Raw genomic sequence first — 27,872 nt, 5'->3', positions numbered from 1 at the left:
TAAATCATGATGGGTCTCACTCTTTAAAAATAGGTTCTACTAAAAGTGTTGGGTCATACATTGGTTTCATGCAATAAGAAAATGAGTGTTAAAGAGAGTGTTGAAAAGAAAGTGTCCCTAGCATTCCTCGTCGGAAATAATTAAATCACTTACACATATAGTCAAGATTCCACAAGACAATTGAAACACTTCACTTTATATACAGTCACACAAGCCTTAAACTAACTTGAGTGGAGTTCATTTCCACAATAAGCATGGGGTTAGGGTTTCATCTTCTCCTATCAACTATCCTTGGTTTCCTCTTGTTCATGGTAACAAAATTCACATGGAAATCAAAAACTAAGAAAACAAACTTCAAATTACCACCAGGACCAAGAAAACTTCCTCTGATAGGCAATATCCACCAACTTGGAACCTTACCTCATCAATCCCTAGCAAAATTAGCACAAGAATATGGACCTCTCATGCATATGCAGCTTGGTGAGCTTTCATGCATAGTGATTTCATCTCAAGAAATGGCTAAAGAGGTAATGAAAACACATGATCTCAACTTTGCAAATAGGCCTCCACTTCTTGCAGCTGAAATAATCACTTATGGATATAAAGGAATGACTTTTTCTCCACATGGTTCATATTGGAGACAAATGAGAAAAATTTGTATTATGGAGCTTTTAACACAAAAACGTGTCGAATCGTTTAGGTTACAAAGGGAAGAAGAATTGTCAAATCTTGTCAAAGATATAATTTTGAGTGAAGGGTCACCTATAAATTTTAGTGAGAAAGTTGATTCATTGGCTTATGGATTAACTTCAAGAACAGCTTTTGGTGCACATGTTGAAGGTAAAGAGAGGTATCGGAAACTTATGAAGGAAGTGACAAAGATGGCTGGAGGGTTTTCTGTTGCTGATTTGTATCCTTCAATTGGAATTCTTCAAGTTCTTACAGGATTAAGACAAGGAATTGAAAAGCTTCATAGTGAAATGGATGAGATACTAGAGAATGTTGTAAGAATTCATAGAGAAAAGAATTTGGAAACAGGGGATAAGGAAGAAACAGGGGAGGATCTTGTTGATGTTCTTTTGAAGCTGCAAAAGCATAGCGATTTGGAACATCCCTTATCAGACAACATTCTCAAAGCAACAATTTTGGTTAGTACTGTGTTACAATTTTTTTTTTTTTTAATGTTTTGATACAATTTATTTTATTTTATCAAAAAAATAGTTTTGATACAATTTTTTTTATCAAAGCAACAGTATAGTACTTTCTTTTTTCCAAAATATAAGCAAAAATTAATCAATAAAAATTAATGTATTTGGTTCAAAATTTGTACTCCTTCAGTTCCAAAATACATGTCGCAATTTTATAAGGTGCACTATTTACATACCTTATGTTGACCATATTTTTTAACTATTATGTAAATACAAATATTAGCATGTAAGATGTTTGATTTGTCTCGACGAATATTTTCAAAATATCAATTTTTTTATAATTTCTTATTATATATAACTAAATATATTAATGATTAAAGTTGTATATTAACATATGTGCACTGGCTAACTACGACATGTATTTTGAAATAGAGGAAATATTATAAACATAAAAAAAAAAAAAAGTTAATGTTACAATTAAGGGTCAAAGTCTATTTCAAAAAGAAAAAGTTAAAGTCTGCATGACAATGTTTAACACGGTACTTTCCAACACTCTTTCTTGGATAAATAACATATGGGTCCTAGAAAATTACATGAGTTTCATAGAAATTTATTTAGTGAGCTATAAGTTTTGACCAAAAAAATAGTTTAAAAAAGAGTGTTTGCTAACACTATTCTTAACATAATGGTCCATAATGGAGACCAACAAAAGATTTTGGTTAACAAACCACTTATAGAGACTCTAGATTGCGATATGCTGCACACTACCAACAAAAGATTTTTAGATCACTTATACATGAACCATCTTAGATGGCATACACACTTGACATCCACACACAATTGTGACATGTGGCAAAGATAGTGAAACTCATCCAAAAAGAAGGTGATGGTGTGATGTGAAATGATTAAAATACCCATGTTGCATGAGAATGTGCATGAATGGTACATAAAAAAGGATATCAACCTATCATTTTCCATTTTTTTTAGGTATAACCAAATCTTGCAATTAACAAGAGCAAGAGGTAAGTCAATTCAATCCCTATGGGATCGAGTCTAAGTGAAGGGTGGTTTTTGATTGGGATGAATGTTACATTTTGTATCCGACGCATTTTAAATAAGATTATTTTTAGTTGAAGGTATCTATCGAAAATAAAAGTCATGTCAAGTCAAGTCAATAATTTGTCTTAAATAAAATTCAAACTCAGATTCTCTCATACAATTATTTAGTATCCTATGATGTACTTATTTATTTCTTTTTATTGGAATTCTCCAAATTTTCCTTTAAATTCATTTAGTGACACCACGTCTGAAAAAACATTAACACATTCGGCCTTTTGTATAACACAAATAATACCCCCTACGAAATACTAAAATATAAGCGAAACTATTTAATACAATACTTTTTTTTTTACGATGAAATACTTCATTCCGTCACATTTATAAGCACATATTACGTTTTCAGATTCATTGAATAAGTGATGTATTTGAATTATATTTAGTTAAAATAGATCAATTATTTAATAAATCTGAAAAATTAATATTTGCTTATAAATGTGATCATAAAGGGTATAAGTAAATCTTAACAACTTCATGAACTGACAACCCTAAAGTTGACATAAAATACGTAAGTTTAAAGAGTCGCATCTATTTCTCATAATGTGACATTGAATTGAACTATACTAAAAAAACTCACTTGTTCATTTTGGGCTCACTCAAATATGATGACTTACAAATTTTAGACGGGCCAATTTAAGCGATTCTTTTTCCTTTTGGAACCATACAAAAAATACCATCAACGGGTGTGCATGATGTAGTTATTTAAACCACTTGGGTTGGTTTGATAGTGTTGGCTTGAAACCATGGAGTGCGCTCCTCTAAAGTTTCAATTTCAATTATTCTCGGTGTCAATAGTAGGCTAGTTTGCCTTCTTAAAAAAAGTATTATAACGTTTGTTTGTGTTTGTATGAAATAGTCGAAAATGAATAACAAACATTGTTGTGTTTATTATAAAATACATATGTTTAGTACTATAAACATTATGCTATGTTCTCTGTCAGGATATCTTCAGTGCTGGAAGTGACACAACATTCACAATTCTAGAATGGGCAATGTCAGAATTGATTAAGAATCCACAAGTAATGAAGAAAGCACAAGCTGAAGTAAGAAGTGTCTATAATGAAAAAGGGTATGTCGATGAACCAAGTCTCCAAAAACTCAAATACTTAAAATCAGTCATCAAAGAAACCATGCGGTTACATGCACCAGTTCCATTGTTACTTCCAAGGCAATGCAGTGAAAAATGTGAAATAAATGGATATGAAATACCAGCAAAAAGCAAGGTCATTGTTAATGCATGGTCAATATGTAGAGATTCAAGATATTGGGTTGATGCAGATAAGTTTTGTCCAGAAAGGTTCATTGATGGTTCAGTTGATTACAAAGGTGTAGATTTTCAGTTTATACCATTTGGTGCTGGGAGAAGGATGTGTCCGGGCATAGCATTTGGTATTGCGAACTTGGAAATCTCACTTGCAAATTTGCTTTATCATTTTGATTGGAAGATGCCTAATGGTTGTAAAGCTGATGAACTTGACATGGATGAATCATTTGGGTTGGCTGTTAGAAGAAAACATGATCTTTGGTTGGTTCCCACTTCTTATCATCCCTCATGTCAAGACTTATGAAGCACGGATAGGGATACGGATACCAGATACGACATGAATATTGACACGCCGAAACCGTTAATAATTTGAATAAATCACATAATTTAGTGTAATTATATGTGTCGGTGTCGTGTCGATGTTGGACCCGACATGTGTCCGACACCGGAACACGTCTAATCCAAGGAGTGTCTATGCTTCATTGGTCAAGACTTTAAGACACTGATGTAAGTGAAAACTTATAGTAGTGTTAATGTTCTTTGTTAAGTGTGCTTTCATGGCAGAAACTCTTGTGTTCACTCCTTGTGAATTAAGAAAGCTATTAAAATTGTTAGATGTAGTTAATCAATGTAATAATTTGCCATTCTGCCATTGATGTTTGTAATAATTTTTATAAACACTTTTCACTTGTATTAAGAAAAGTTTGTAATACAATCGTGTGTATATTTTGCGTGTATAAATTACCAAATGTGTGTAGATATGTTAAATTCTGACTTTCATCTTTTAAGTTCATTAGTAGGTAGTATTAGTAAGATGTATTAATACATGGCAACAAAACCCGCATCCGCCCACACCCGGTTGCCCCCGCCTCGAATTTAACGGGGAAAAGTCGATTTAACTGAGTGCGGATGCAAGTGTGGGGAAAATTTAGGTTTTTAGTACGAGGGCGGGGCCGGGGCCGGGGGATGCTTATACTCGCCTCGCACCCGCTTTTTGAAATTTACTTTATTAAACTTTATAATCTTATTTCCATAAACATCAACCGATTTTAATATATTATTACTCTTTAGAAACATATTTATTATAATTAATTTTCTCTTTTGAAAAAAGTTTATTAGATATTTAATTATTAATATAATTATTGTTTTTTGTTGCTATGGAAAAAAAATGACAAAATATACATTTTTTTAAATATTTTATAAAAAAATAGAGTTTTTACGGTGGAGATGGAGACGGGGCCGGGCGACCCGTCCCCATTGAGGATGGGGGCAGGTGTATGTGGGGGTGGGGGGATACTTTAACCCGCCACCGACCCGCCCCGTTGTCATGCCTCATTGTATATTTGAAAGAAAATACATATACTCTCTACGTTCCTTTTAGTTGTGGCTTTAAGTTTGCTTCAATCTAGACCTAAACTAGGCAAATGCGCACGCAATGTCATCGCATGAATATTGATTAAAGAAACATAAGGTTTAACCTATACAGTTGAAACTAAATAACATAAGTTGTGGAAGATATAGGCACTTTCAACATAATTGAATGAGATGATTATGATCTTTCGTGATCATGGTTTGACATAAAAAATATGCAAATAATCGTAGGTTGAATTTTGATAAAATAGTGCATTATCCTAACTAGACTCTCTTGTTTGTGATGTAGTAGGTGACGTTTCAACCGGTATCGGCCACGTATTGACCAACTGACATTTTGAGTTAATTAGAGTCAACTATTTACAATGTCACAAATAATTAAGCTTACCTCTATTATTTAAAGTGTCTTATTTAAAGTGTCTTGTTAACAAATGTTCTGGGACACTCTTTAACATTCTAAATTAAGTATTTATTCCATAAAAATGTTGAAGTTTTCAATTTTCAATGCACTTTATTATACAAACTTTTTAAAAAGTTATCATTTAAAGTCGTTAACTAGTGTCTCGAAGGCACTAGTTAACATTTCTTTTATTTAAATTAAGATTTGCGTAAGTTTATTATGTTAATTCTACCAGTTTCATTACTAGTAGAATTAAAGAAATTGAGTTGTTAGAAGAGAAGTTTCAAATGGAGAGGTTAGAGAAGGTTAGCGTTGATATGGAGCTGAAAAGAGTGAAAGATGAAAGGTGTATGAAGGAGTTGGTGAAGAATGGTGGTGTTGTGAAAGGGGAATTAGGGTTTGGAAGATGTATTGTTGAGGGGATGAAGAAAAGAAAGGTTGTTGATTTTGAAGATGAAAAGGTTGAACACTACAAGAAAATATAGGATATGCTACCAAAATTGCACTACGGATTGTGTTCCTAGTAAAACTCAATCAAAAATACTCTTATTTAACTAGGATAACTCTTATTAATAAAAAAACTCCTATTAATTCAGATACACCTTGGCTTTTGTTATTTTTTATTTTTTTTTACTATTTTATTAATAAAAAAACTGGCTCACATAAATAAAATAAAATCTCTTCTCTATAATCACAATCTTCTCACGATCGATTTCTCTAGAATCATAATCTTCATCACAATCTTCATTCACCATCGCCGATCTCCAATCTTCTCCGATCTCACCATTTCACCATCTCCAATCTCAACATTCATCATCCAATCGCCAATCTTCATCACTGGTTCATTCTCTGGTTCCAGCTCCGATCTAGCTCCGATTTATCTCCAATCGCCGATTCATTCTCTGGTTCACCGAATCCTTGATTCAGCACTGAATCTTTGGTTCTCACTTTTCCACGATCTCACATCAAAAGCGTGCTCCGTTTCGCAACCGCCGCCGCATTTTCTCTGATCGGTCGTTGATTTGAGGTATCTAAAACTATGCTCAACTCGTATTTTATGATTATTTAACTCAATTTGTTGTTCTGAATATTGCAATATTATATTTGAGTGATTGATTATGAATAACGAGATTATGATTGTTGATGAGTTGAAGCTTTTTCAGTTGCAATTGCTATGTTTGATTTGATTTTGCAATTTAACATGTGTGTGAATACGGATTTAGGCATTCAAAATGATAATAAGTAATAAGTTATAACAAACTGCTGTCAAAATGTTTGTAGATAAGCTGTAAGTTATTTTCAAAAGCTATCTCAGAGAGCTTATGTAAATAAGCTAAAAAACAACACATGGACACCTCATAAGTTGATTTTTAAGTCTTACAAACGGTCTCATAAGTGCTTATTTCTGTAAATAAGTTCACGTAAGTCAATCTAAACAGGCTATTAATTTGTGAAATAAGCTTGAAATAAGTTCTTATTCCCACATTAATTAGTTTTGTGCTTAATAGATGAAATAATTATGTAATTCTAGTTTTGCTTTATGTTTTTGTCTCTGATTTGTGATCTTAAGTTTTGAATCCATTCACTTCACATAGATTTGAAGTTCTGACGGTTTGAGTCTAAATTGTATTTTACAATGTTTTGTGTTGAGAAGTAGTGGTGAATATAGCATGTCGACATGTCGGTGTTTAAATGGATAAAAAGTGGACATAAGATCAGTGTAATTTGGCTGCAGTAACATTTCTTTGCTAAGCACTGTTAACATACACTCTTTGTCAAGATCTGCCACACTTTGGTAGAGTTTTCAAAGACAGCCAATCGTAACTTGTCCCATATTTGACTCTTTCTGAAGAAGTCTTGCGACAGTTCCTAATGGAAATGTTAGGAAGCTAAATAGAACATCAACAAAGTCCTTTCCTGCTTCAGCAAACATGACTTTGTTACTCTCTTCATTCACCACAAGTTTCAATGGCACATACACCTCTTCTGTTTGGGTAGAAGCCATGGAAGCAAGTAGCAACTAGGAAACGATGTTTGGAATTTTATATTCACACTTATAAGGGATGCACTATGACTTTTGAAATTACAAATTCACTTCACTGATAAAAATTATTTTTTCTTTTTGTTCAAGTAAAATCATCTATTGCCTATTAAATGTTTATACTTGAGATTAGTATTTGGATTCTTGAAAAAATATATCTTGCCTGATATCACTGATGATCAAGTATTGAAACTTCGGGACAAGGACTTCAATGGGTGGATAAAACAACAAGTGAGTTCCCTCATTTACTATTTAACATACTATGTTAAAATTAACATTTATTGTATTGAATATTAAAATTACTCGTCTTTATAATGATTTATATAGGTGAGTTCTGGCCAAGTTGAGGAAAAATTGATTCGACAGATGAGCTATGGTCCATCTAAATATGTGACTTGTTATAATGGCATCATAGTTAATGGGTACAGATTTCACACCAAGGAAAATGGACAGAATAAAGCTACAATGAATAGCGGAGTATGTGTTCGAGGAAGCATATATGGTGAGAATGATCTGGACTATTATGGCATTCTTGAGGAGATATTAGAATTGTCTTATTTAGGAATTCAAAACAAGGTACTTCTTTTACGATGTCACTGGTTTGACCCAATTAATGGTGTTAAGGTAGATGTGAGATATGGGTTAGTTGATGTTAAGCCCAAATCGAAGCTTCAAACAAATGACCAAAACAAAAGGCAGAAGCTAGGGATAGATGATGCATCAAAGCAGAAGCATAATTACACTTCTTAAATGCATATTTGATTTTTCATACATGCCAATTTATTTTTATTATTTTGCCTTGAAAATTGGTTGACGATATGAGAAGATTGCTTGCTATGTGACTGTTAGAGGTGACAAGGCAATGCAGCTTTTGGAGAGTGGTTTGAAGGTGAAGGAATATGAATTGCTGAGAAGAAATTTTAGTGATACCGGGTGTTTTGGATTCGGTATTCAGGAGCATATTGATCTGGGAATCAAGTAAGCTCTAAATCTCTTGCATCTGTAACTAAAGTATATATTGCACGTTATACTTATTAGGTCAAGTTGATTGAAGGTGAAGGAGTATGATTGATTTCTTTTAATAATGCATGATACATGTTGCATGTGCTAAGTAGGTCAAGTTGATTTCTTTTAATAATGCATGATACATGTTGCATGTGCTAAGTAGGTCAAGCAAAACGTATGTAGGGACTTGATAGTTACTCAAATTACACTTTTGAGACCAAATCTGTAATATGTATGTAGTTCCGTACCTATTGCAGTTAGATCCTTTAATATAATGTTCTAACTTCTACCTAAAGTAACTTTGGTAGATGTAAGCAATTTGGTGTTGTAGTTAATCTCAATTAAAAATACCCCTATTTTCCCGATCTACACAAGATAGACTTTGTTTTGTAAGTGTCGTTGGCTTACGTTTTTTTTAGCTTTTTTTTTGCATTGGATACTAAATGTCTGTCATCACTACGTAACATTGAGATATGATCATAAACTAGTCCCTCACGTATCTTGATTGAGAATCTCTGATTGCTATTCTTTGCATTTTCAGCGCGAATTTTATCTTGAAGGAGGAACCATGGTCTTGGCAGATGGAGGGTAATGGTAATCTCTTAACAGAAATTACGTGTTCACAGGGTTCAATCAGTTGTCCAGTTTGTTTTACATTTTTTTTTGTTGCTTCAGGAGGTTGAGATTGTTAAATGACCATGAGAGTTGGAATCGGTCCATGAATAGAAGTCAGACACTACCAACACAGCATCCTAGAGGAGCTTAATTCACATATAGATTCAACGAAGCCTAATTCGTTCATAGATGCAAGATGATCATCTATTACTAGGAATGTTTGATTTTTTATTTTTTTAATTTATTAAAGATCAGGGTGACATTTTAGCTTTGCATTTTCTGCAAATTTGGCTTGTTATGTTTAGCTATGTATATACATGATTATTTAGTAATAAATTATTTTAATTGATGTAGTTATAAATTTTAGGCTAAAACTCACTTTTTGCCCCCTAAGTTTGCAAAAGTTGCGATTTTGGCCCCCTATTAAAAAAAATAACATTAGTGACCCCCTATGTTTAGGGAAATATGCTCTTTTGACCCTCTAACATAAAGGAAATATGCTTTTTAGACCCCTTATCTTTAGAAAAAGTTGCAATTATGCCCCTTTTTTGGGACACGTGGCCTCTTCTCAGTAATTTTTGGACGAAGGGGGCCAAAAATTCTATTCATATACTCCATGAAGACACCTGGCGCATTAGACACTCCAAATGGCATCACAGAATACTCATAGTGTCCATACCTCGTTCTGAACGCAGTTTTGGATATATCTTCCGCCTTTACTCTAATCTGATGATATCCTGACCTCAAATCAATCTTACTGAACACTTCTGCACCAACCAACTGATCCATCAAATCATCAATCCTCGGAAGCGGATACCGATTCTTGATTGTCACCTTGTTCAACTGCCGATAATCCACACACAATCTCATGCTACCATCCTTCTTCTTAACCAACAATACAGGAGCACCCCACGGAGAAACACTCGGTCTGATAAACTGTTTCTCAAGCAACTCTTCCAATTGCTTCTTCAATTCACCCAACTCTGATGCAGACATCCGATAAGGCGCAGTCGAAATAGGACTCATTCCAGGCACCAAATCAATTGCAAACTCAACCTCCCTCTCCGGCGGTAACTCGGTAATGTCGTCCGGAAAAACTTCTGGAAACTCTTGCACTACCGGCAATTCACTAACTCCTTTCTCACTACTTTCCTTCAAGGAAGCAAACATCATGAACACACTAGCTTCACCATCCAAGGACTTCTTCACTTGCTCCGCGGTCAAGAACTTCCCACCTTCCTCAACTACCGACTTAGAAAACGTCACACTCTTGGTCAAACAATTAATGTTAACACCAAAAGTCAACATTCAATCCATGCCAAAAATTACGTCCATATGCTTCAACGGAAGACACACAAGATTCAACTCAAAATCAACAAGAACCTTAACACAAATCACAACCAATTGAGCCTCTGCAGCCAAAGATACCTTCCCTTGCCAGACCCAACGAACCTGAAGCAACCTGCTACTCTCCCACTACGCTCAAATCCACCTAAAAGAACGGAACAACACAACAAGTACCGACAGTACTCCCGTACATGTCGCATACAACAGGGAATTCAACGGGTTTTGGTCTGGACAAGACCGACCACGGCTCTGATACCAACTTGTAACACCCTATTTCTAATAAGCGGTAAAACGCGCGAATATACAAACATATTCTAGAAATAGATGCTACGTCTTCGAATCAAACCACATAAATACATGCATAAAGATCATGTTACACAACATAGCAGCGGACATACATATAATTCATAAAACATCTCCACATCTCAATAAAATACAATTGTATTCTCCAAATCTCAAATAACAAATAACATCTCAACTCCAAAATACATGGTCCAAAAATAAAAACCAACATGCAAGAACTATCCTAGATCAGAGCCCTAATCTAGACACTTGCATGAAAAAGAGGAACTCCACTCCTCGGCATCAACAAGCAAACAACTAAGCATCCTGCACGCCGTCTACCCGTCCATACAGAAAGGTAGGCGGTCCACCACAGACCACTGAAGGTTAGCATTACATCATCATAATCCACGAAAAACATTTATCATGAACATTGGAAATGAAAGAATATATTCAAGAATAACAATCCATACATATATTCATAAGTAATCACAACACATGCATATTATCATTCCAAGTTCATCTCCACAAGTGTATCATACACGTATCACATATACATAACCCTCCCTCCTAGAATACTAGCATCACATGATTATTATCATCCCCCATCACTTACATTTCAAGCTATCACATTATTATCATAGCATAGCATGCATATTCAACCTCTAATCAAGTCATCAACAAAAGCTCATCATTTATCAACATCAATCAATGATCACATCACTTACCTCATTACTCAATTCAGCATGCTTAATTCAACAAGTACAATTCATCATTTCAAGTTACGAGCAATCAATCATCATCAAAGAAATCACTACATCTTATGTATACACATATACAATTCTCACCTCATCATTATCATCCAATCAATTATCATCAAATAGATTCACAAGTGTATAAGTACAAACAAATAAGACATGCAATTAGAGCATAAATCAATTATTCACAACCATCCACAAAATCCACCAATGTACTTAAACATCAATCCACACAATCACAAGATTCACCAAATTTCACCAACACACAATTCACCAAGTCATATATTCAATTATGACACAACTCATCAACTATTCAAATGCATATGATGCTCTAGACTCTTCTCTAGATGCATGTGGTACCAAACTCCTCCAAGGTCGTCGCCTTATGATGCAACAAAAACATCATTATCAACGGCTATAATCAACGGCAATATGGATACAAGTATCCGGTCAACGGCAATATGGATATAACATCCGACACGACATATGATGCATGAACATATGACTCAATCCACAATGCATATGTTCACCACGATTCAACGGCTATAATCAACGGCTATAAGTCAACGGCTATAATCATCATCCAACTATATCATATAGTTCATATCTCCACATAGTTCCTTACATTCCAAATAAAAGAACAATTACAACATATGATCACAAACATCATATTCATCACCTAACAACCATTCATACATCATATCATAATCATATCAATCTAATCATAGAGGGTTCATAAGCAATTGGCCTTCAATGATCATTTTCAATCAAGTTCGTCTCAAAAATCACAATATTGAAAATAATTGAGCACCTAAGCCAAAACCAGGTAAACAAGTTCAATTGCCTGCCATGTATTCTCATAAGTCACATATGCTTGCAATAGAGATTACATAAGCAATTCATCGGCCAAACACAACGAAATTATAAGATTCACTAAGTTCGTCTCTTAATTAATTCATTTCAATGCCAAGCAACATAAGAACTCAATAGACCCCTTTAAACAAAGTTATTTCCTTCATAAAACACCCCTAGATGGTTAGGATAAAGCCCCTACACTTTGGAACAAGTTTGGAAGCAATTGGATTGAAGAAAAATGCATTTTTAGGGTTCCTTGTCAAACAGGATCGTGGCACGTGGGTCTCCCATCGTGGCACGATTTTTCCAGAGTCAAAAACACTAAAATTTCTGGGCAGAATCGTGGCACGTTGGTCCCGCATCGTGGCACGTTCTTAGTTTGACAGACAGCATCAGATTTTTAACCTTCACGTTTTCGAGCATAAAAATCAAACCGTTAATCCGTTTTCGATGCCGTTTTCGCCTACATTCTCCTAACACTTAGCTCTATCATAATGTACAGAAAAATTCAAGTTTCAACCATCCCAAAATCATTTTCCAAAACCTCACATCATACTCATTTTTCAAAACGGTTAACACTCGAATTTTCACACGAAAATCCCGTTTTCTCCCAAACGACTCGACTAACAAAATCACAACATGAAAACAGAAATTCTTCCAAGTTCAATTCATCCATCAACATCAAAAACTCAGCCAACAACTTCATATATCAAAATTTCATTTTGGTCCTTCACATGAACAACTTAGCACAACTTCACAAATTTGAACCACAACAACAAATCTCATCATAATTCTCCAATTCATGATACCCAATGCATCAATTCATCAACAACACATCTAACAACAACAACAACAACAACATCTAATCATGAAATCATCCACAATTTAACAACCACAACTTCATTCTTCATCAATTTCACACAAAATCATATCATATTCATATATATCCATTTTGACATACAAATTCAACAACAACAACACAATTATCATACAAATCATGTTCTCAAACATAACAACAACAATTATGCACGAATTTACATCAATTAAAACCAATTCATCAATTTCATGAAAATGGGTAAAAGGGAAAAGTTATGAAATTATGAGTGAAGCCTAACCCTCTTACCTTAATTCTCCACAATCAATAGCTAGTGCCTCACTTTAGCTCCAACCCTTGATTCTCTAGCCTCTTCTAGCTCTCTCTAGTCCCTTCTCTTCAAAACCCTTTTTCTCCTCTTGAGCTTTTCTCTCTAACTCTCTCTCTAATTGTGAAATGAAATGAAATGAAATGTTTGTAACCCTATCTCTTCACTAACACAAGTTTATAAAGGCTCACTTAATGGGCTTATCTCGCAAACCTTAATGGGCCTAACCCATTTCTAATTCAACCTCAAAAATGTTACTACTCACTTACCGGTAAAATATAACACTAACGGTCACTTAACGGTAAATAAAATAATTACTACACTCTCCAACACTTAGTAAAATAAAACCCTCACTAAGCACTAAAAATAACCTTCGGCAAAAATTACAAAATTACCCCTGCCCTCAAAATGACCAAAATACCCCTAAGTCCAAAATGACTAAAATACCCTTCTAACACCGAATTCTACGAACCTCAACCAAAAATACACACAGAGACAATTAATCACATAAGAGCACATATAACAAACACAAATAAATAATAAAATAAATCTAACGAAAATCGGGCTGTTACAGTTTCCACCATTCTAACCTTTAAGTTCTCCAAACTTTCAATATGGTACTACGACCACTCAAACATGGTGATACCACCATTTCTCCTCAAATAGAAAAAATATTGAAATATTTTTATATACTGTTAAGATCATTCTTAATTCCGACGGGACATTGTTATTCCAAATAGGGACTATGATCTTAAAAATACTCTTTATTCCGAAGGGAGTTATATTATCGCAGGGACTATGTTTTTAAGAACACTCTTAATTCAGAAGGGACAGAAAGGAGTAGAAGCAGAAGAAACTCGTTAGCACAAGTCGGAGGGAGAAGAGAGAAACCGCACAGGAAGCATCAACTGTGCGATTTGGTGTGTTTTTTGAACTGAGTGGTGTCCTCTATTTATATAGAGATTCTGTAACTGTTTTAGCACAAATTGCGACAACAGTTACTCTTAATGGATAAAGTTAAAATGAAGTTTATCCATTAATCAGTTCAACAACACTTGTGGATAGGATCAAAAGAAACAAATCCACAAAAGTGAAGGAAACAAATTATTGGATTTGAATGAAGGAAATATAAGAGATTTAATTAAATTCTTATTCTTATCACAACCACCATAAATTAAATTTATGGGAAGTGATATTCTCAAATAAAAATAATAATTACTATTATTTTTATCATTATCAAGTATTTAAAATTAAATACCGCAATTTAAACACTACTAATGTGTGTGTTCTATTTTATGTGGGACCCCCACACTCTATTTTTTCAATTCACACAACATTAGATCAAAATATGATTACTTGGTGTTTAATCTTCCAATTTATTTTCCAACATCACACTAATGTTCCAACAATCCCCCACTTGAATTTAAAAAATGGTTTCAATAATAACGTCAAAACGTTTCTATAAGGCTGCTAATAAACAAAGGTGTCGCCTACAACTTGAACCTCTGCATAGCAAGTAAAATTCTGATTAACAAGAGTTGCTTACAGCATTGAACTCTATCTCAGACATAGAACCCACACACAAACATTTTCATAAGGTGTATTCTAAAAGCCCGTGTGTTTATGGCCTTGCACGTGTATCCCGGTTTTAACGAACGCTCTAGGCATTCTGCCCCGAATCCCATAGGAACCGACTCTTAGTTCCACATTCGTATAGGTGAGTCTATCAAAAGTACTTCTGTAGCTATGTACTCCACTCCAAATAGAGTATAGATCTCATTAAGAGTTTCTATTATCTCATCCTTCTGTCACTACAGGAATCATGCTTTCTTACTTTTAACATAGCATGTTCTATCACTTGTGACTTGTTATTACCTAGTGAACCTATTTCTTGGGATCTCCAGTCATGTAGGTTGGGTTACCATCACTTGTGACCTTTGGGCATTAGTCCCATCTTATTGGATGTGTTTAGGACTTTCTTTTTAGTAATTCCTTTCGTCAAAGGATTGACTAATTCTTTATCAGTACGTACATGATCTAGTTTAACCGTTCCTTTCGAGAGTAGCTAGCTTTCCAATACTTTATGTGTTCATGACTTAATAATCATCTCTTACCATTGTGGTAACGATTCTCAGTTTTGTAATAGTTGCAGACTATCACAACAAATTAACACTTCTGGAAACGGTTTTATCCACTAAGGGATCTCAACTAGCAAGCATCTTGTCAACTTGCTTCTCCACTAGTTTTCTCTAGTGTTCTCATCTCAGATTCATTCCATAGTGGACTGAGTCAATATCATTTGTTTTAACAAACAACTCCTCTAGTGATGCTCAATGTGCAAACACTAGTCGCTAAATATTCATCTGAAAGATGTTCTATTTTATATCTTGTACCATTTAAGTACAATAGGTTACTCCTAGTGAAGTAATCCTAGAGTCATAGTCTTCTTAAAGCACCTCATGACTCTTTCTATAGCATGGCAATGCTTTTCTTTTGTCTACTAGTAAACTTGCACAAGAGTTTTACGACATCGACAATGTCGGGTCTAATACATTCATTGGCTTACCTAAGGACTGCCAATGATACTCGCATATTCTATTTGTTTAACTTCATCTCAAGTGTTCTTACACTTGGATCATAATATATGCTTGCAAGTTTACACTCAAATAATAACATTTTCTTAAGATCTTCTCAACTTTGTGAGATTTATCAAAAAAGTTCTCTTTTCTGATCTAGTAATCTTGAAACCAAAGAATTACTTCAACTTTGTCTAGGTCTTTCTTATCAATGTTATTGATAAACAATGATTTCACATAATTCATAACATGAATCTTTAAACCAAATATGAGCAAGTTGTCTTCATAGAGACTTATGATCGTGCAAATATTATTTGTCACTTTCATTCACTTTATACTCATTCGATAACATTAGAATGTCAAATTTTTCATGTCATTCTTTAAGAATTTATTTTAGACCTCACAAAGAATTATCTAACTTATATGTCTTGTTTTCTTGTCCATGAATCGCAAAACTTTCAAGTTGTTCCATATAGATTTTTTCTTCTAGTTCACCATAAAAAAAGGCAACTTTCACATCCATTTGAAGTACTATCGAGTTATGAACGGCGGCTAAAGGGACTATTACTCTTATGGATATGATTTTCATGACTGGTGAATGAATGTCGAAGAAGTCTATATTTTTCTCTGTCTAAAACCTTTAACTACAAGGAGAGCCTTGTATTCATCAACCGTACCATTAGGTTTTAGTTCCTTTTTTCCAAAATCCAAATATAACCGATTAGTTTTGCAACTATGAGACAAGTCAACCAAATGTCATGTTTTGTTAGACTCTAGAAAATTCATTTCATCGTTTATAGATTTTTGCCATAATTCAACATCCAATGAGGATATAACTTCTTTCAGGCTTAATGAATCTTCTTCCAATGTATAAACCAAGTTCATACTCTTTAGCAATTTTAGTTTTCTTACCTCCTTGAGGTTCTCTAACATCTCGTATGATGTTTTCATAACTATTTCTAATTACATGAATGTGATTAGATATATTGCCCCCACTAGTTCTTAATTTTTAGAAGGGAATTTATTTTGCCCCCCACTAATGTCGTGCTCCCATTAGAGCCTCCACTAGTGCCCCCACTATTCTTTAGTTAAAGGGGTAAACATTTACATAGAAACCGACATCTTTTAAATTCTATGATCACTTTAACATTTAGGTCATAAAACCTATATGTTTCGTTATTTATCGCATACCCGATTAATACACATTCATAGGCTCTACTACTGAGTTCAACTCTCTTGGGTGCGAAATTCGAACTTATGTCAGATAATCCCAAGTTCAAAGATAAGAAGTTGGATTGTCTTTTCTTCAAAAAATTCTTAATTAGAATTTTTTGTTCATAGACTTGGGTACTCTATTCAATTTCAATTTTTTTTTGTTATAAAAATTGAACATATCAAGCGTATCAATTTTATTTTTTCCAACATTGACAGTCATCAATAAATATGATAAAAATATCATTTTATCATTTCTAATTTATGTGTCATCAAATTCACACATATCATAATTTATTATGTTTAGAGATTCATATTCTCTAAATTCTGATTTATAAGAACTTTTGGTTCATATATCTTGACTGCAATAAATAAAATTGTCTAATCATATAACGTTGGAATTAAGTCCAAGTTACTCAAGTTTAAAATTAAACACTTGTTCATGATCAATTTTGATATGTCAAATATTAAAATCACACAACTAATGAAATAGAAGGAGAATTTAATTTTTAACATACCATCAAAGTGCAGTCTTTTCCCACAAGAATGCATGGTACACAAGTCTTTCTTTAAGTCTGAGTTAACTCAGTCTTATTCAATAGAAATCTGAAATTCACATTCTTTCTTATTTTTATATGAAATATTTGAAGCAAATTTCTCATATAAATTCTTGCCGTTTTAATATGCTGACCAGCGACTATGTATACCCAATTTGTCAATGGTGTAATTTGATGCATAAGCTTATGGAACTTCACGTAAATTGTTTGAAAAATACATCACGTAAGAGTATTAAGTTTTATATAAAAAAACTTTATCATTGTAGTTCTTGTTACTGTTCAGTAACAAATGAAACAAATTATTTTTCTTGTTAGTAACAAGAGTACGTGATGAAACCAAATTAGTAACAAATTATTTTCTTTTTCGGTCCAAACATATTTCATATGTTTTGTAACAAACTAAACTTGTTTGGTTCTGTAACAAATAATTTGTTTTGTAACAAATTATTGTTTCACTATATGGCTCTGATTTCGAAACCATATTTCAAACAAATTCAACGTATTTGAATTTTTAGTGTTGTTATTTAAAAACAACAATCACTTCATCGTTTCAGTCAAAAGATGTATTTCTATAGCTTGATTTACCCTTAATATATTTAGAGACAACTTAACCTTAATAAGTAACTTCTTCGGTAAACATAGTAGAACGAAACGTCTTAAAATTGTTGATTTTGGATTTCCAAACTGTTGTATTTGGATTTCCAAATTCTATTATCTACCGAAGTTGTTACTAGGTTGAGTCACGACCAGGTCGCTCTCTTTAAGACGTTTCGTGGCACTGCCCAAAATTGTGCAAGGTAGACTATCAACCACGCCGCCTCCAGGATAAAACAAGCCCAGCTACAACTGTTCGATTAACTACTGCACTGTAGAAAATCGTTCGAGATTTACACCTTCGAATATGGTACTAAGGCCACTCTTTAATACTGAAACCACTTTAATATGGTATTATTACCATTCTATATGGTGCGAAGACCACTCAAATATGGTGTTTCCACCATTCTAACCTTTAAGTTCTCCAAACTTTCAATATGGTATTACGACCACTCAAACATGGTGATACCACCATTTCTCCTCAAATAGAAAAAATATTGAAATATTTTTATATACTGTTAAGATCATTCTTAATTCCGACGGGACATTGTTATTCCAAATAGGGACTATGATCTTAAAAGTACTCTTTATTCCGAAGGGACTTATATTATCGAAGGGACTATGTTTTTAAGAACACTCTTAATTCCGAACGGACAGAAAGGAGTAGAAGCAGAAGAAACTCGTTAGCACAAGTCGGAGGGAGAAGAGAGAAACCGCACAAGAAGCATCAACTGTGCGATTTGGTGTGTTTTTTGAACTGAGTGGTGTCCTCTATTTATATAGAGATTCTGTAACTGTTTTAGCACAAATTGCGACAACAGTTACTCTTAATGGATAAAGTTAAAATGAAGTTTATCCATTAATCAGTTCAACAACACTTGTGGATAGGATCAAAAGAAACAAATCCACAAAAGTGGAGGAAACAAATTATTGGATTTGAATGAAGGAAATATAAGAGATTTAATTAAATTCTTATTCTTGTCACAACCACCATAAGCTAAATTTATGGGAAGTGATATTCTTGAATAAAAATAATAATTACTATTATTTTTATCATTATCAAGTATTTAAAATTAAATACCGCAATTTAAACACTACTAATGTGTGTGTTCTATTTTATGTGGGACCCCCACACTCTATTTTATCAATTCACACAACATTAGATCAAAATATGATTACTTGGTGTTTAATCTTCCAATTTATTTTCCAAGATCACACTAATGTACCAACATAAACATATAGTCAAGGTTCACTTTCATGATGGCGTATTTCCACAAGCCAATTGAAACACTTCTCTTTATATATAGTCACACAACCTTAAACTAACTTGAGTCAAGTTCATTTCCACAATAAGCATGGGGTTCGGGTTTCATATTCTCATATCAACTATCCTTGGTTTCCTCTTGTTCATGCTAATCAAAATTACATGGAAATCAAAAATTAAGAAAACAAACTTCAAATTACCACCAGGACCAAGAAAACTTCCTTTGATAGGGAACATCCACCACCTTGTTGGAGGCTTACCTCATCGTTCCCTAGCTAAACTAGCACAAAAATATGGACCTCTCATGCACATGCAGCTAGGTGAACTTTCTTGCATAGTGGTTTCATCTCAAGATATGGCAAAAGAGATAATGAAAACACATGATCTCAACTTTGCAAATAGGCCTCCACTTCTTGCAGCTGAAATAATCACTTATGGATATAAAGGAATGACTTTTTCTCCACATGGTTCCTACTGGAGGCAAATGAGAAAAATTTGTACTATGGAGCTTTTAACACAAAAACGTGTCGAATCGTTTAGTACTGTGTTACAATTTTTTTTTTTTTAATGTTTTGATACAATTTATTTTATTTTATCAAAAAAATAGTTTTGATACAATTTTTTTTTATCAAAGCAACGGTATAGTACTTTCTTTTTTCCAAAATATAAGCAAAAATTAATCAATAAAAATTAATGTATTTGGTTCAAAATTTGTACTCTTTCGGTTCCAAAATACATGTCGCAATTTTATAAGGTGCATTATTTACATACCTTATGTTGACCATATTTTTTAACTATTATGTAAATACAAATATTAGCATGTAAGATGTTTCATTTGTCTCGACGAATATTTTCAAAATATCAATTTTTTTATAATTTCTTATTATATATAACTAAATATATTAATGATTAAAGTTGTATATTAACATATGTGCACTTGCTAGCTACGACATGTATTTTGAAATAGAGGAAATATTATAAACATAAAAAAAAAAAAAAGTTAATGTTACAATTAAGAGTCAAAGTCTATTTCAAAAAGAAAAAGTTAAAGTCTGCATGACAATGTTTAACACGGTACTTTCCAACACTCTTTTCTTAGATAAATAACATATGGGTCCTAGAAAATTACATGAGTATCATAGAAATTTATTTAGTGAGCTATAAGTTTTGACCAAAAAAATAGTTTAAAAAAGAGTGTTTGCTAACACTATTCTTAACATAATGGTCCATAATGGAGACCAACAAAAGATTTTGGTTAACAAACCACTTATAGAGACTCTAGATTGTGATATGCTGCACACTACCAACAAAAGATTTTTAGATCACTTATACATGAACCATCTTAGATGGCATACACACTTGACATCCGCACACAATTGTGACATGTGGCAAATATAGTGAAACTCATCCAAAAAGAAGTTGATGGTGTGATGTGAAATGATTAAAATACCCATGTTGCATGAGAATGTGCATGAATGGTACATAAAAAAGGATATCAACCTATCATTTTCCATTTTTTTTAGGTATAAACAAATCTTGCAATTCACAAGAGCAAGAGGTAAGTCAATTCAATCCCTATGGGATCGAGTCTAAGTGAAGGGTGGTTTTTGATTGGGATGAATGTTACATTTTGTATCCGACGCATTTTAAATAAGATTATTTTTAGTTGAAGGTATCTATCGAAAATAAAATAAAAGTCATGTCAAGTCAAGTCAATAATTTGTCTTAAATAAAATTCAAACTCAGATTCTCTCATACAATTATTTAGTATCCTATGATGTACTTATTTATTTCTTTTTATTGGAATTCTCCAAATTTTCCTTTAAATTCATTTAGTGACACCACGTCTGAAAAAACATTAACACATTCGGTCTTTTGTATAACACAAATAATACCCCCTACGAAATACTAAAATATAAGCGAAACTATTTAATAAAATACTTTTTTTTACGATGAAATACTTCATTCCGTCACATTTATAAGCACATATTACGTTTTCAGATTCATTGAATAAGTGATGTATTTGAATTATATTTAGTTAAAATAGATCAATTATTTAATAAATCTGAAAAATTAATATTTGCTTATAAATGTGATAAAGGGTATAAGTAAATCTTAACAACTTCTTTAACATGATGATTATTTTAGAGATACCACTATCATATGCCAATGAATCAACCTTCTACCTAATAGTTTCTGAATATATGAATTTGCAAATACTTAAATTCTTGAAAGTTCAACGTTGTCACCTTGACATTGAAATACTTTAAAAGATTTTACGAGATCAAAATTATTTAATTTGTTCGAATATGAACTGCCAACCCTAAAGTTGACATAAAATACATAAGTTTAAAGAGTCGCATCGATTTCTCATAATGTGGCATTGAATTGAACTCTACTAAAAAAACTCACTTGTTCATTTTGGGCTCACTCAAAGATGATGACTTACAAATTTTAGACGGACCAATTTAAGCGATTTTTTTTCCTTTTGGAACCATACAAAAAATACCATCAACGGGTGTGCATGATGTAGTTATTTAAACCACTTGGGTTGGTTTGATAGTGTTGGCTTGAGACCATGGAGTGCGCTCCTCTAAAGTCTCAATTTCAATTATTATCGGTGTCAATAGTAGGCTAGTTTGCCTTCTAAAAAAAAGTATTATAACGTCTGTTTGTGTTTGTATGAAATAGTCGAAAATCAGTTTATCTTTTACTTGAAATGAATAACAAACATTGTTGTGTTTATTATAAAATACATATGTTTAGTACTATAAACATTATGCTATGTTCTCTAACAGGATATCTTCAGTGCTGGAAGTGACACCACATTTACAATTCTAGATTGGGCAATGTCAGAATTGATTAAAAATCCACAAGTAATGAAGATAGCACAAGCTGAAGTAAGAAGTGTCTATAATGAAAAAGGGTATGTCGATGAACCAAGTCTCCAAAAACTCAAATACTTAAAATCAGTCATCAAAGAAACCATGCGGTTACATGCACCAGTTCCATTGTTACTTCCAAGGCAATGCAGTGAAAAATGTGAAATAAATGGATATGAAATACCAGCAAAAAGCAAGGTCATTGTTAATGCATGGTCAATATGTAGAGATTCAAGATATTGGGTTGATGCAGATAAGTTTTGTCCAGAAAGGTTCATTGATGGTTCAGTTGATTACAAAGGTGTAGATTTTCAGTTTATACCATTTGGTGCTGGGAGAAGGATGTGTCCGGGCATAGCATTTGGTATTGCGAACTTGGAAATCTCACTTGCAAATTTGCTTTATCATTTTGATTGGAAGATGCCTAATGGTTGTAAAGCTGATGAACTTGACATGGATGAATCATTTGGGTTGGCTGTTAGAAGAAAACATGATCTTTGGTTGGTTCCCACTTCTTATCATCCCTCATGTCAAGACTTATGAAGCACGGATAGGGATACGGATACCAGATACGACATGAATATTGACACGCCGAAACCGTTAATAATTTGAATAAATCACATAATTTAGTGTAATTATATGTGTCGGTGTCGTGTCGATGTTGGACCCGACATGTGTCCGACACCGGAACACGTCTAATCCAAGGAGTGTCTATGCTTCATTGGTCAAGACTTAAGACACTGATGTAAGTGAAAACTTATAGTAGTGTTAATGTTCTTTGTTAAGTGTGCTTTCATGGCAGAAACTCTTGTGTTCACTCCTTGTGAATTAAGAAAGCTATTAAAATTGTTAGATGTAGTTAATCAATGTAATAATTTGCCATTCTGCCATTGATGTTTGTAATAATTTTTATAAACACTTTTCACTTGTATTAAGAAAAGTTTTACAATCGTGTGTATATTTTGCGTGTATAAATTACCAAATGTGTGTAGATATGTTAAATTCTGACTTTCATCTTTTAAGTTCATTAGTAGGTAGTATTAGTAAGATGTATTAATACATGGCAACAAAACCCGCATCCGCCCACACGCGGCTGCCCCCGCCTCGAATTTAACGGGGAAAAGTCGATTTAACTGAGTGCGGATGCAATTGTGGGGGAAATTTAGGTTTTTAGTACGAGGGCGGGGCCGGGGCCGGGGGATGCTTATACTCGCCTCGCACCCGCTTTTTGAAATTTACTTTATTAAACTTTATAATCTTATTTCCATAAACATCAACCGATTTTAATATATTATTACTCTTTAGAAACATGTTTATTATAATTAATTTTCTCTTTTGAAAAAAGTTTATTAAATATTTAATTATTAATATAATTATTGTTTTTTGTTGCTATGGAAAAAATGACAAAATATACATTTTTTTAAATATTTTATAAAAAAATAGAGTTTTTACGGTGGAGATGGAGACGGGGCCGGGCGACCCGTCCCCATTGAGGATGGGGGCAGGTGTATGTGGGGGTGGGGGGGATACTTTAACCCGCCACCGACCCGCCCCGTTGTCATGCCTCATTGTATATTTGAAAGAAAATACATATACTCTCTACGTTCCTTTTAGTTGTGGCTTTAAGTTTGCTTCAATCTAGACCTAAACTAGGCAAATGCGCACGCAATGTCATCGCATGAATATTGATTAAAGAAACATAAGGTTTAACCTATACAGTTGAAACTAAATAACATAAGTTGTGGAAGATATAGGCACTTTCAACATAATTGAATGAGATGATTATGATCTTTCGTGATCATGGTTTGACATAAAAAATATGCAAATAATCGTAGGTTGAATTTTGATAAAATAGTGCATTATCCTAACTAGACTCTCTTGTTTGTGATGTAGTAGGTGACGTTTCAACCGGTATCGGTAGGTGACGTTTCAACCGGTATCGGCCACGTATTGACCAACTGACATTTTGAGTTAATTAGAGTCAACTATTTACAATGTCACAAATAATTAAGCTTACCTCTATTATTTAAAGTGTCTTATTTAAAGTGTCTTGTTAACAAATGTTCTGGGACACTCTTTAACATTCTAAATTAAGTATTTATTCCATAAAAATGTTGAAGTTTTTAACTTTCAATGTACTTTATTATACAAACTTTTTAAAAAGTTATCATATAAAGTCGTTAACTAGTGTCTCGAAGGCACTAGTTAACATTTCTTTTATTTAAATTAAGATTTGCGTAAGTTTATTATGTTAATTCTACCAGTTTCATTACTAGTAGAATTAAAGAAATTGAGTTGTTAGAAGAGAAGTTTCAAATGGAGAGGTTAGAGAAGGTTAGTGTTGATATGGAGCTGAAAAGAGTGAAAGATGAAAGGTGTATGAAGGAGTTGGTGAAGAATGGTGGTGTTGTGAAAGGGGAATTAGGGTTTGGAAGATGTATTGTTGAGGGGATGAAGAAAAGAAAGGTTGTTGATTTTGAAGATGAAAAGGTTGAAGAGAAGAGAATGATTGGTGAACAGAGGATGAAAGATTGTGGAGGTGGTTCAGGTATGGAAATTCTATGTAATTTGTTTGATGATTATGTTTATGCATTGTTAAATGTTACTTTCTCATTCTCATATTAAGGTTCTGTTTGGGAAAAAACATTAGTGTTTAGCTTATAACTTAGCGGATAAGTTAGCAGATTGAATTTGTAGTATCTGATAAAATTAACTGTTGAACTAACTTATAAATATGAAATGACCTAAAAAAAATGTTTAATTCATATTTAATTTTTTTCATCTAAGATGACAAAAATTTAGAAAAAAAATGATTAGTTATAAGGTTTAAGTTTTTATTGAAGGAAGTTATTAGTATAAGGTTTAAGTTTTTAATGATTAGTTATTAGATTTATTGAAGGAAGTTATTAGATTCTAGTAAAAATGAGCTTTAAGCTCATTAGAAAGAAAAAAATGTTACTATCGAATATTTTTTGTCATATGAGCTTATAATCTAGAAGCTCAAAATCTATCATTGTCAAACAAAGCCTAAGCATCACTTTTGAAATATTGTTTTGTCATTTTAGAATATTAATGAAGTATTGATTATAATTTTTTGTCTAGCTAATTTGCCTTATTTAGTGTGTCAAGGTACTTCGGTCCAGTTAACTACTTACTAACTGTTATATTAATAAGATACTTCAGTAAATTAGTGAATTGTTTTTCTCACAATGTATTTTGTTAGTAAAGTACTTAAGGGCCCGGAACAAGATATCAGAAAGATCGAAAAGGTTGCTCTAACCTTAAGGAAATTGCTCTTTACATTTCAAAAATTGTTCTCCCACAACTCAAAATTACCCTAATACCCCCAACTGCAGCTAAATGAAAAATGAGACTTGAACATGTATTTATATAAGGGGAAAAACTTCTCACCGCACTAATTTTTCCATGGTTAATTATGTTGGAGATAATTAAATAACTTAAACCGTTGATTTTGGATTTCCAAACTATTGTATTTGGATTTCCAAATTCTATTATCTACCGAAGTTGTTACTAGGTTGAGTCACGACTAGGTCGTTCTCTTTAAGACGTTTCGTGGCACTACCCAAAATTGTGCAAGGTAGACTATCAACCACGCCGCCTCCAGGATAAAATAAGCCCAGCTACAACTGTTCGATTAACTACTGCACTGTAGAAAATCGTTCGAGATTTACACCTTCGAATATGGTACTAAGACCACTCTTTAATACTGAAACCACTTTAATATGGTATTATTACCATTCTATATGGTGCGAAGACCACTCAAATATGGTGTTTCCACCATTCTAACCTTTAAGTTCTCCAAACTTTGAATATGGTACTACGACCACTCAAACATGGTGATACCACCATTTCTCCTCAAATAGAAAAAATATTGAAATATTTTTATATACTGTTAAGATCATTCTTAATTCCGACGGGACATTGTTATTCCAAATAGGGACTATGATCTTAAAAGTACTCTTTATTCCGAAGGGACTTATATTATCGCAGGAACTATGTTTTTAAGAACACTCTTAATTCCGAAGGGACAGAAAGGAGTAGAAGCAGAAGAAACTTGTTAGCACAAGTCGGAGGGAGAAGAGAGAAACCGCACAGGAAGCATCAACTGTGTGATTTGCTGTGTTTTTTGAACTGAGTGGTGTCCTCTATTTATATAGAGATTCTGTAACTGTTTTAGCACGACAATACACTACACCATTTATTGTCTCTGGCAACACTTTTTTAGGGGACATGTAAAAATTGTCCCCTAAAAGTGGCTAAGGCAACGTTTTTTCGCTGTTGCCAAAAATATTTTCGCAACCCCTAATAAACGTCCTCTAAAATACTTTTGGGGACGTTTTTGGAGCGTTACTCTATTATTTCTTTGGCAACGATCGCGAATTGTCCCCTTAAATACTTCTGGGGACGTTTTTAAAGTGTCACAATATTATTTCTCTAGCAATATTTGATAATTGTCCCCTCAAATACTTTTGGGGACAATTTTAGATTGTTACTTTAGTTTTAATAAAAGACTACATTCCTTCAATGTTGCATAAGATTCACAACATCAAAATTTTGTGGCAATTTTCCCTCTAAACTTGTTTATCAAAAACCAAATCTTCCCTCCAAACATCATTAAAAAAACAATAATAAAAAAAAAATCAGCTAACATATAATATATGGATAATTAATAATGTATATATATAGGGGATTGCTAACTTACACCCACCCCAAAATAGGTGTAAGTTAGCAAGCTGCACCCACCTAAAATTATTAGGGATAATAGGTCTTTATCCCCTTGTAATATAAGTCATTTCTGGTTTTCCCCCTGTAACTTTTTTTTTTGATTTACCCCCTGTAAGAAAAAAATTGTCTTGATTTACCCCCCTAATAGGCCAAACAAATTGAAAAAAAATAAAATTGGTTTTTGTTTGACCTACTAGGGGGTAAATCAAAACAAATTTTTTTTACAGGGGGTAAATAAAAAAAAAGTTTTACAGGGGGAAAACCGGAAATGACCTATATTACAGGGGGTAAAGACCTATTAACCCAAATTATTAAGGTACAAGTTAACAACCTACACCCATTTGATTACTTACACTCATTTTTATAACTTTTAACAAATAATTTGCACCCACCTCACTAATTTACACCCACTTTCATTATTCCAAATATTGTTTCATTAAAAGTTTGTCTCATGTTATTACATGTTTATAAGTTAGTCAATGTTTTTTTTTAATGAAAAATCAATTTTCACTTGTCTATTTTTTTTTTTTGACAAAATTTTCATTTTTTGACTAATTTTACCCTTGTGTCTTTTTTAGAGGAATTCAAAACATTTTAGTTGAATCCAAAAAAAAAGAAAACATGTTCATTAATCGGAACAAATCAACATCTTTCACGGAAATTCTGACGAAAAACCAGGGAAATAATTATGTACATA

The 27,872-nt window shown here is 33.1% G+C and overlaps 1 protein-coding gene and 1 long non-coding RNA gene across 3 annotated transcripts; one reads left to right on the top strand and one right to left on the bottom strand.

Annotated features, from left to right (window-relative positions):
• Positions 1 to 228: 228 nt before the first annotated feature.
• Positions 229 to 23,158, top strand: LOC146938544 (desmethyl-deoxy-podophyllotoxin synthase-like). 2 transcript variants are annotated; one of them, XM_085752495.1, is made up of 2 exons: positions 229 to 1,148; positions 22,346 to 23,158. In XM_085752495.1, the coding sequence occupies exons 1-2, from the start codon at positions 255 to 257 to the stop codon at positions 22,970 to 22,972; spliced, it is 1,521 nt and encodes a 506-aa protein (XP_085608621.1). In that variant the 5' UTR covers positions 229 to 254; the 3' UTR covers positions 22,973 to 23,158. The 2 variants fall into 2 exon arrangements, with proteins under 2 accessions (XP_085608621.1, XP_085608620.1); XM_085752494.1 differs by lacking the exon at positions 22,346 to 23,158 and adding an exon at positions 3,206 to 4,305.
• LOC146938545 (uncharacterized) lies at positions 10,681 to 13,456 on the bottom strand. Its single transcript, XR_015033390.1, has 2 exons — positions 13,326 to 13,456; positions 10,681 to 10,927 (listed from the first exon to the last, which is right to left on the bottom strand). It is a non-coding gene; the product is annotated as an uncharacterized LOC146938545 (long non-coding RNA).
• Positions 23,159 to 27,872: the final 4,714 nt, after the last annotated feature.

The sequence above is a fragment of the Medicago sativa genome, chromosome 3, assembly GCF_051527215.1.
Source record: "Medicago sativa cultivar Bolivia chromosome 3, Bolivia_mono, whole genome shotgun sequence".
In the NCBI taxonomy this organism is placed as follows: Eukaryota; Viridiplantae; Streptophyta; class Magnoliopsida; order Fabales; family Fabaceae; genus Medicago; species Medicago sativa.
Note: the sequence above shows the minus strand (reverse complement) of the source record. Positions and strands in the feature narration are given on the sequence as shown.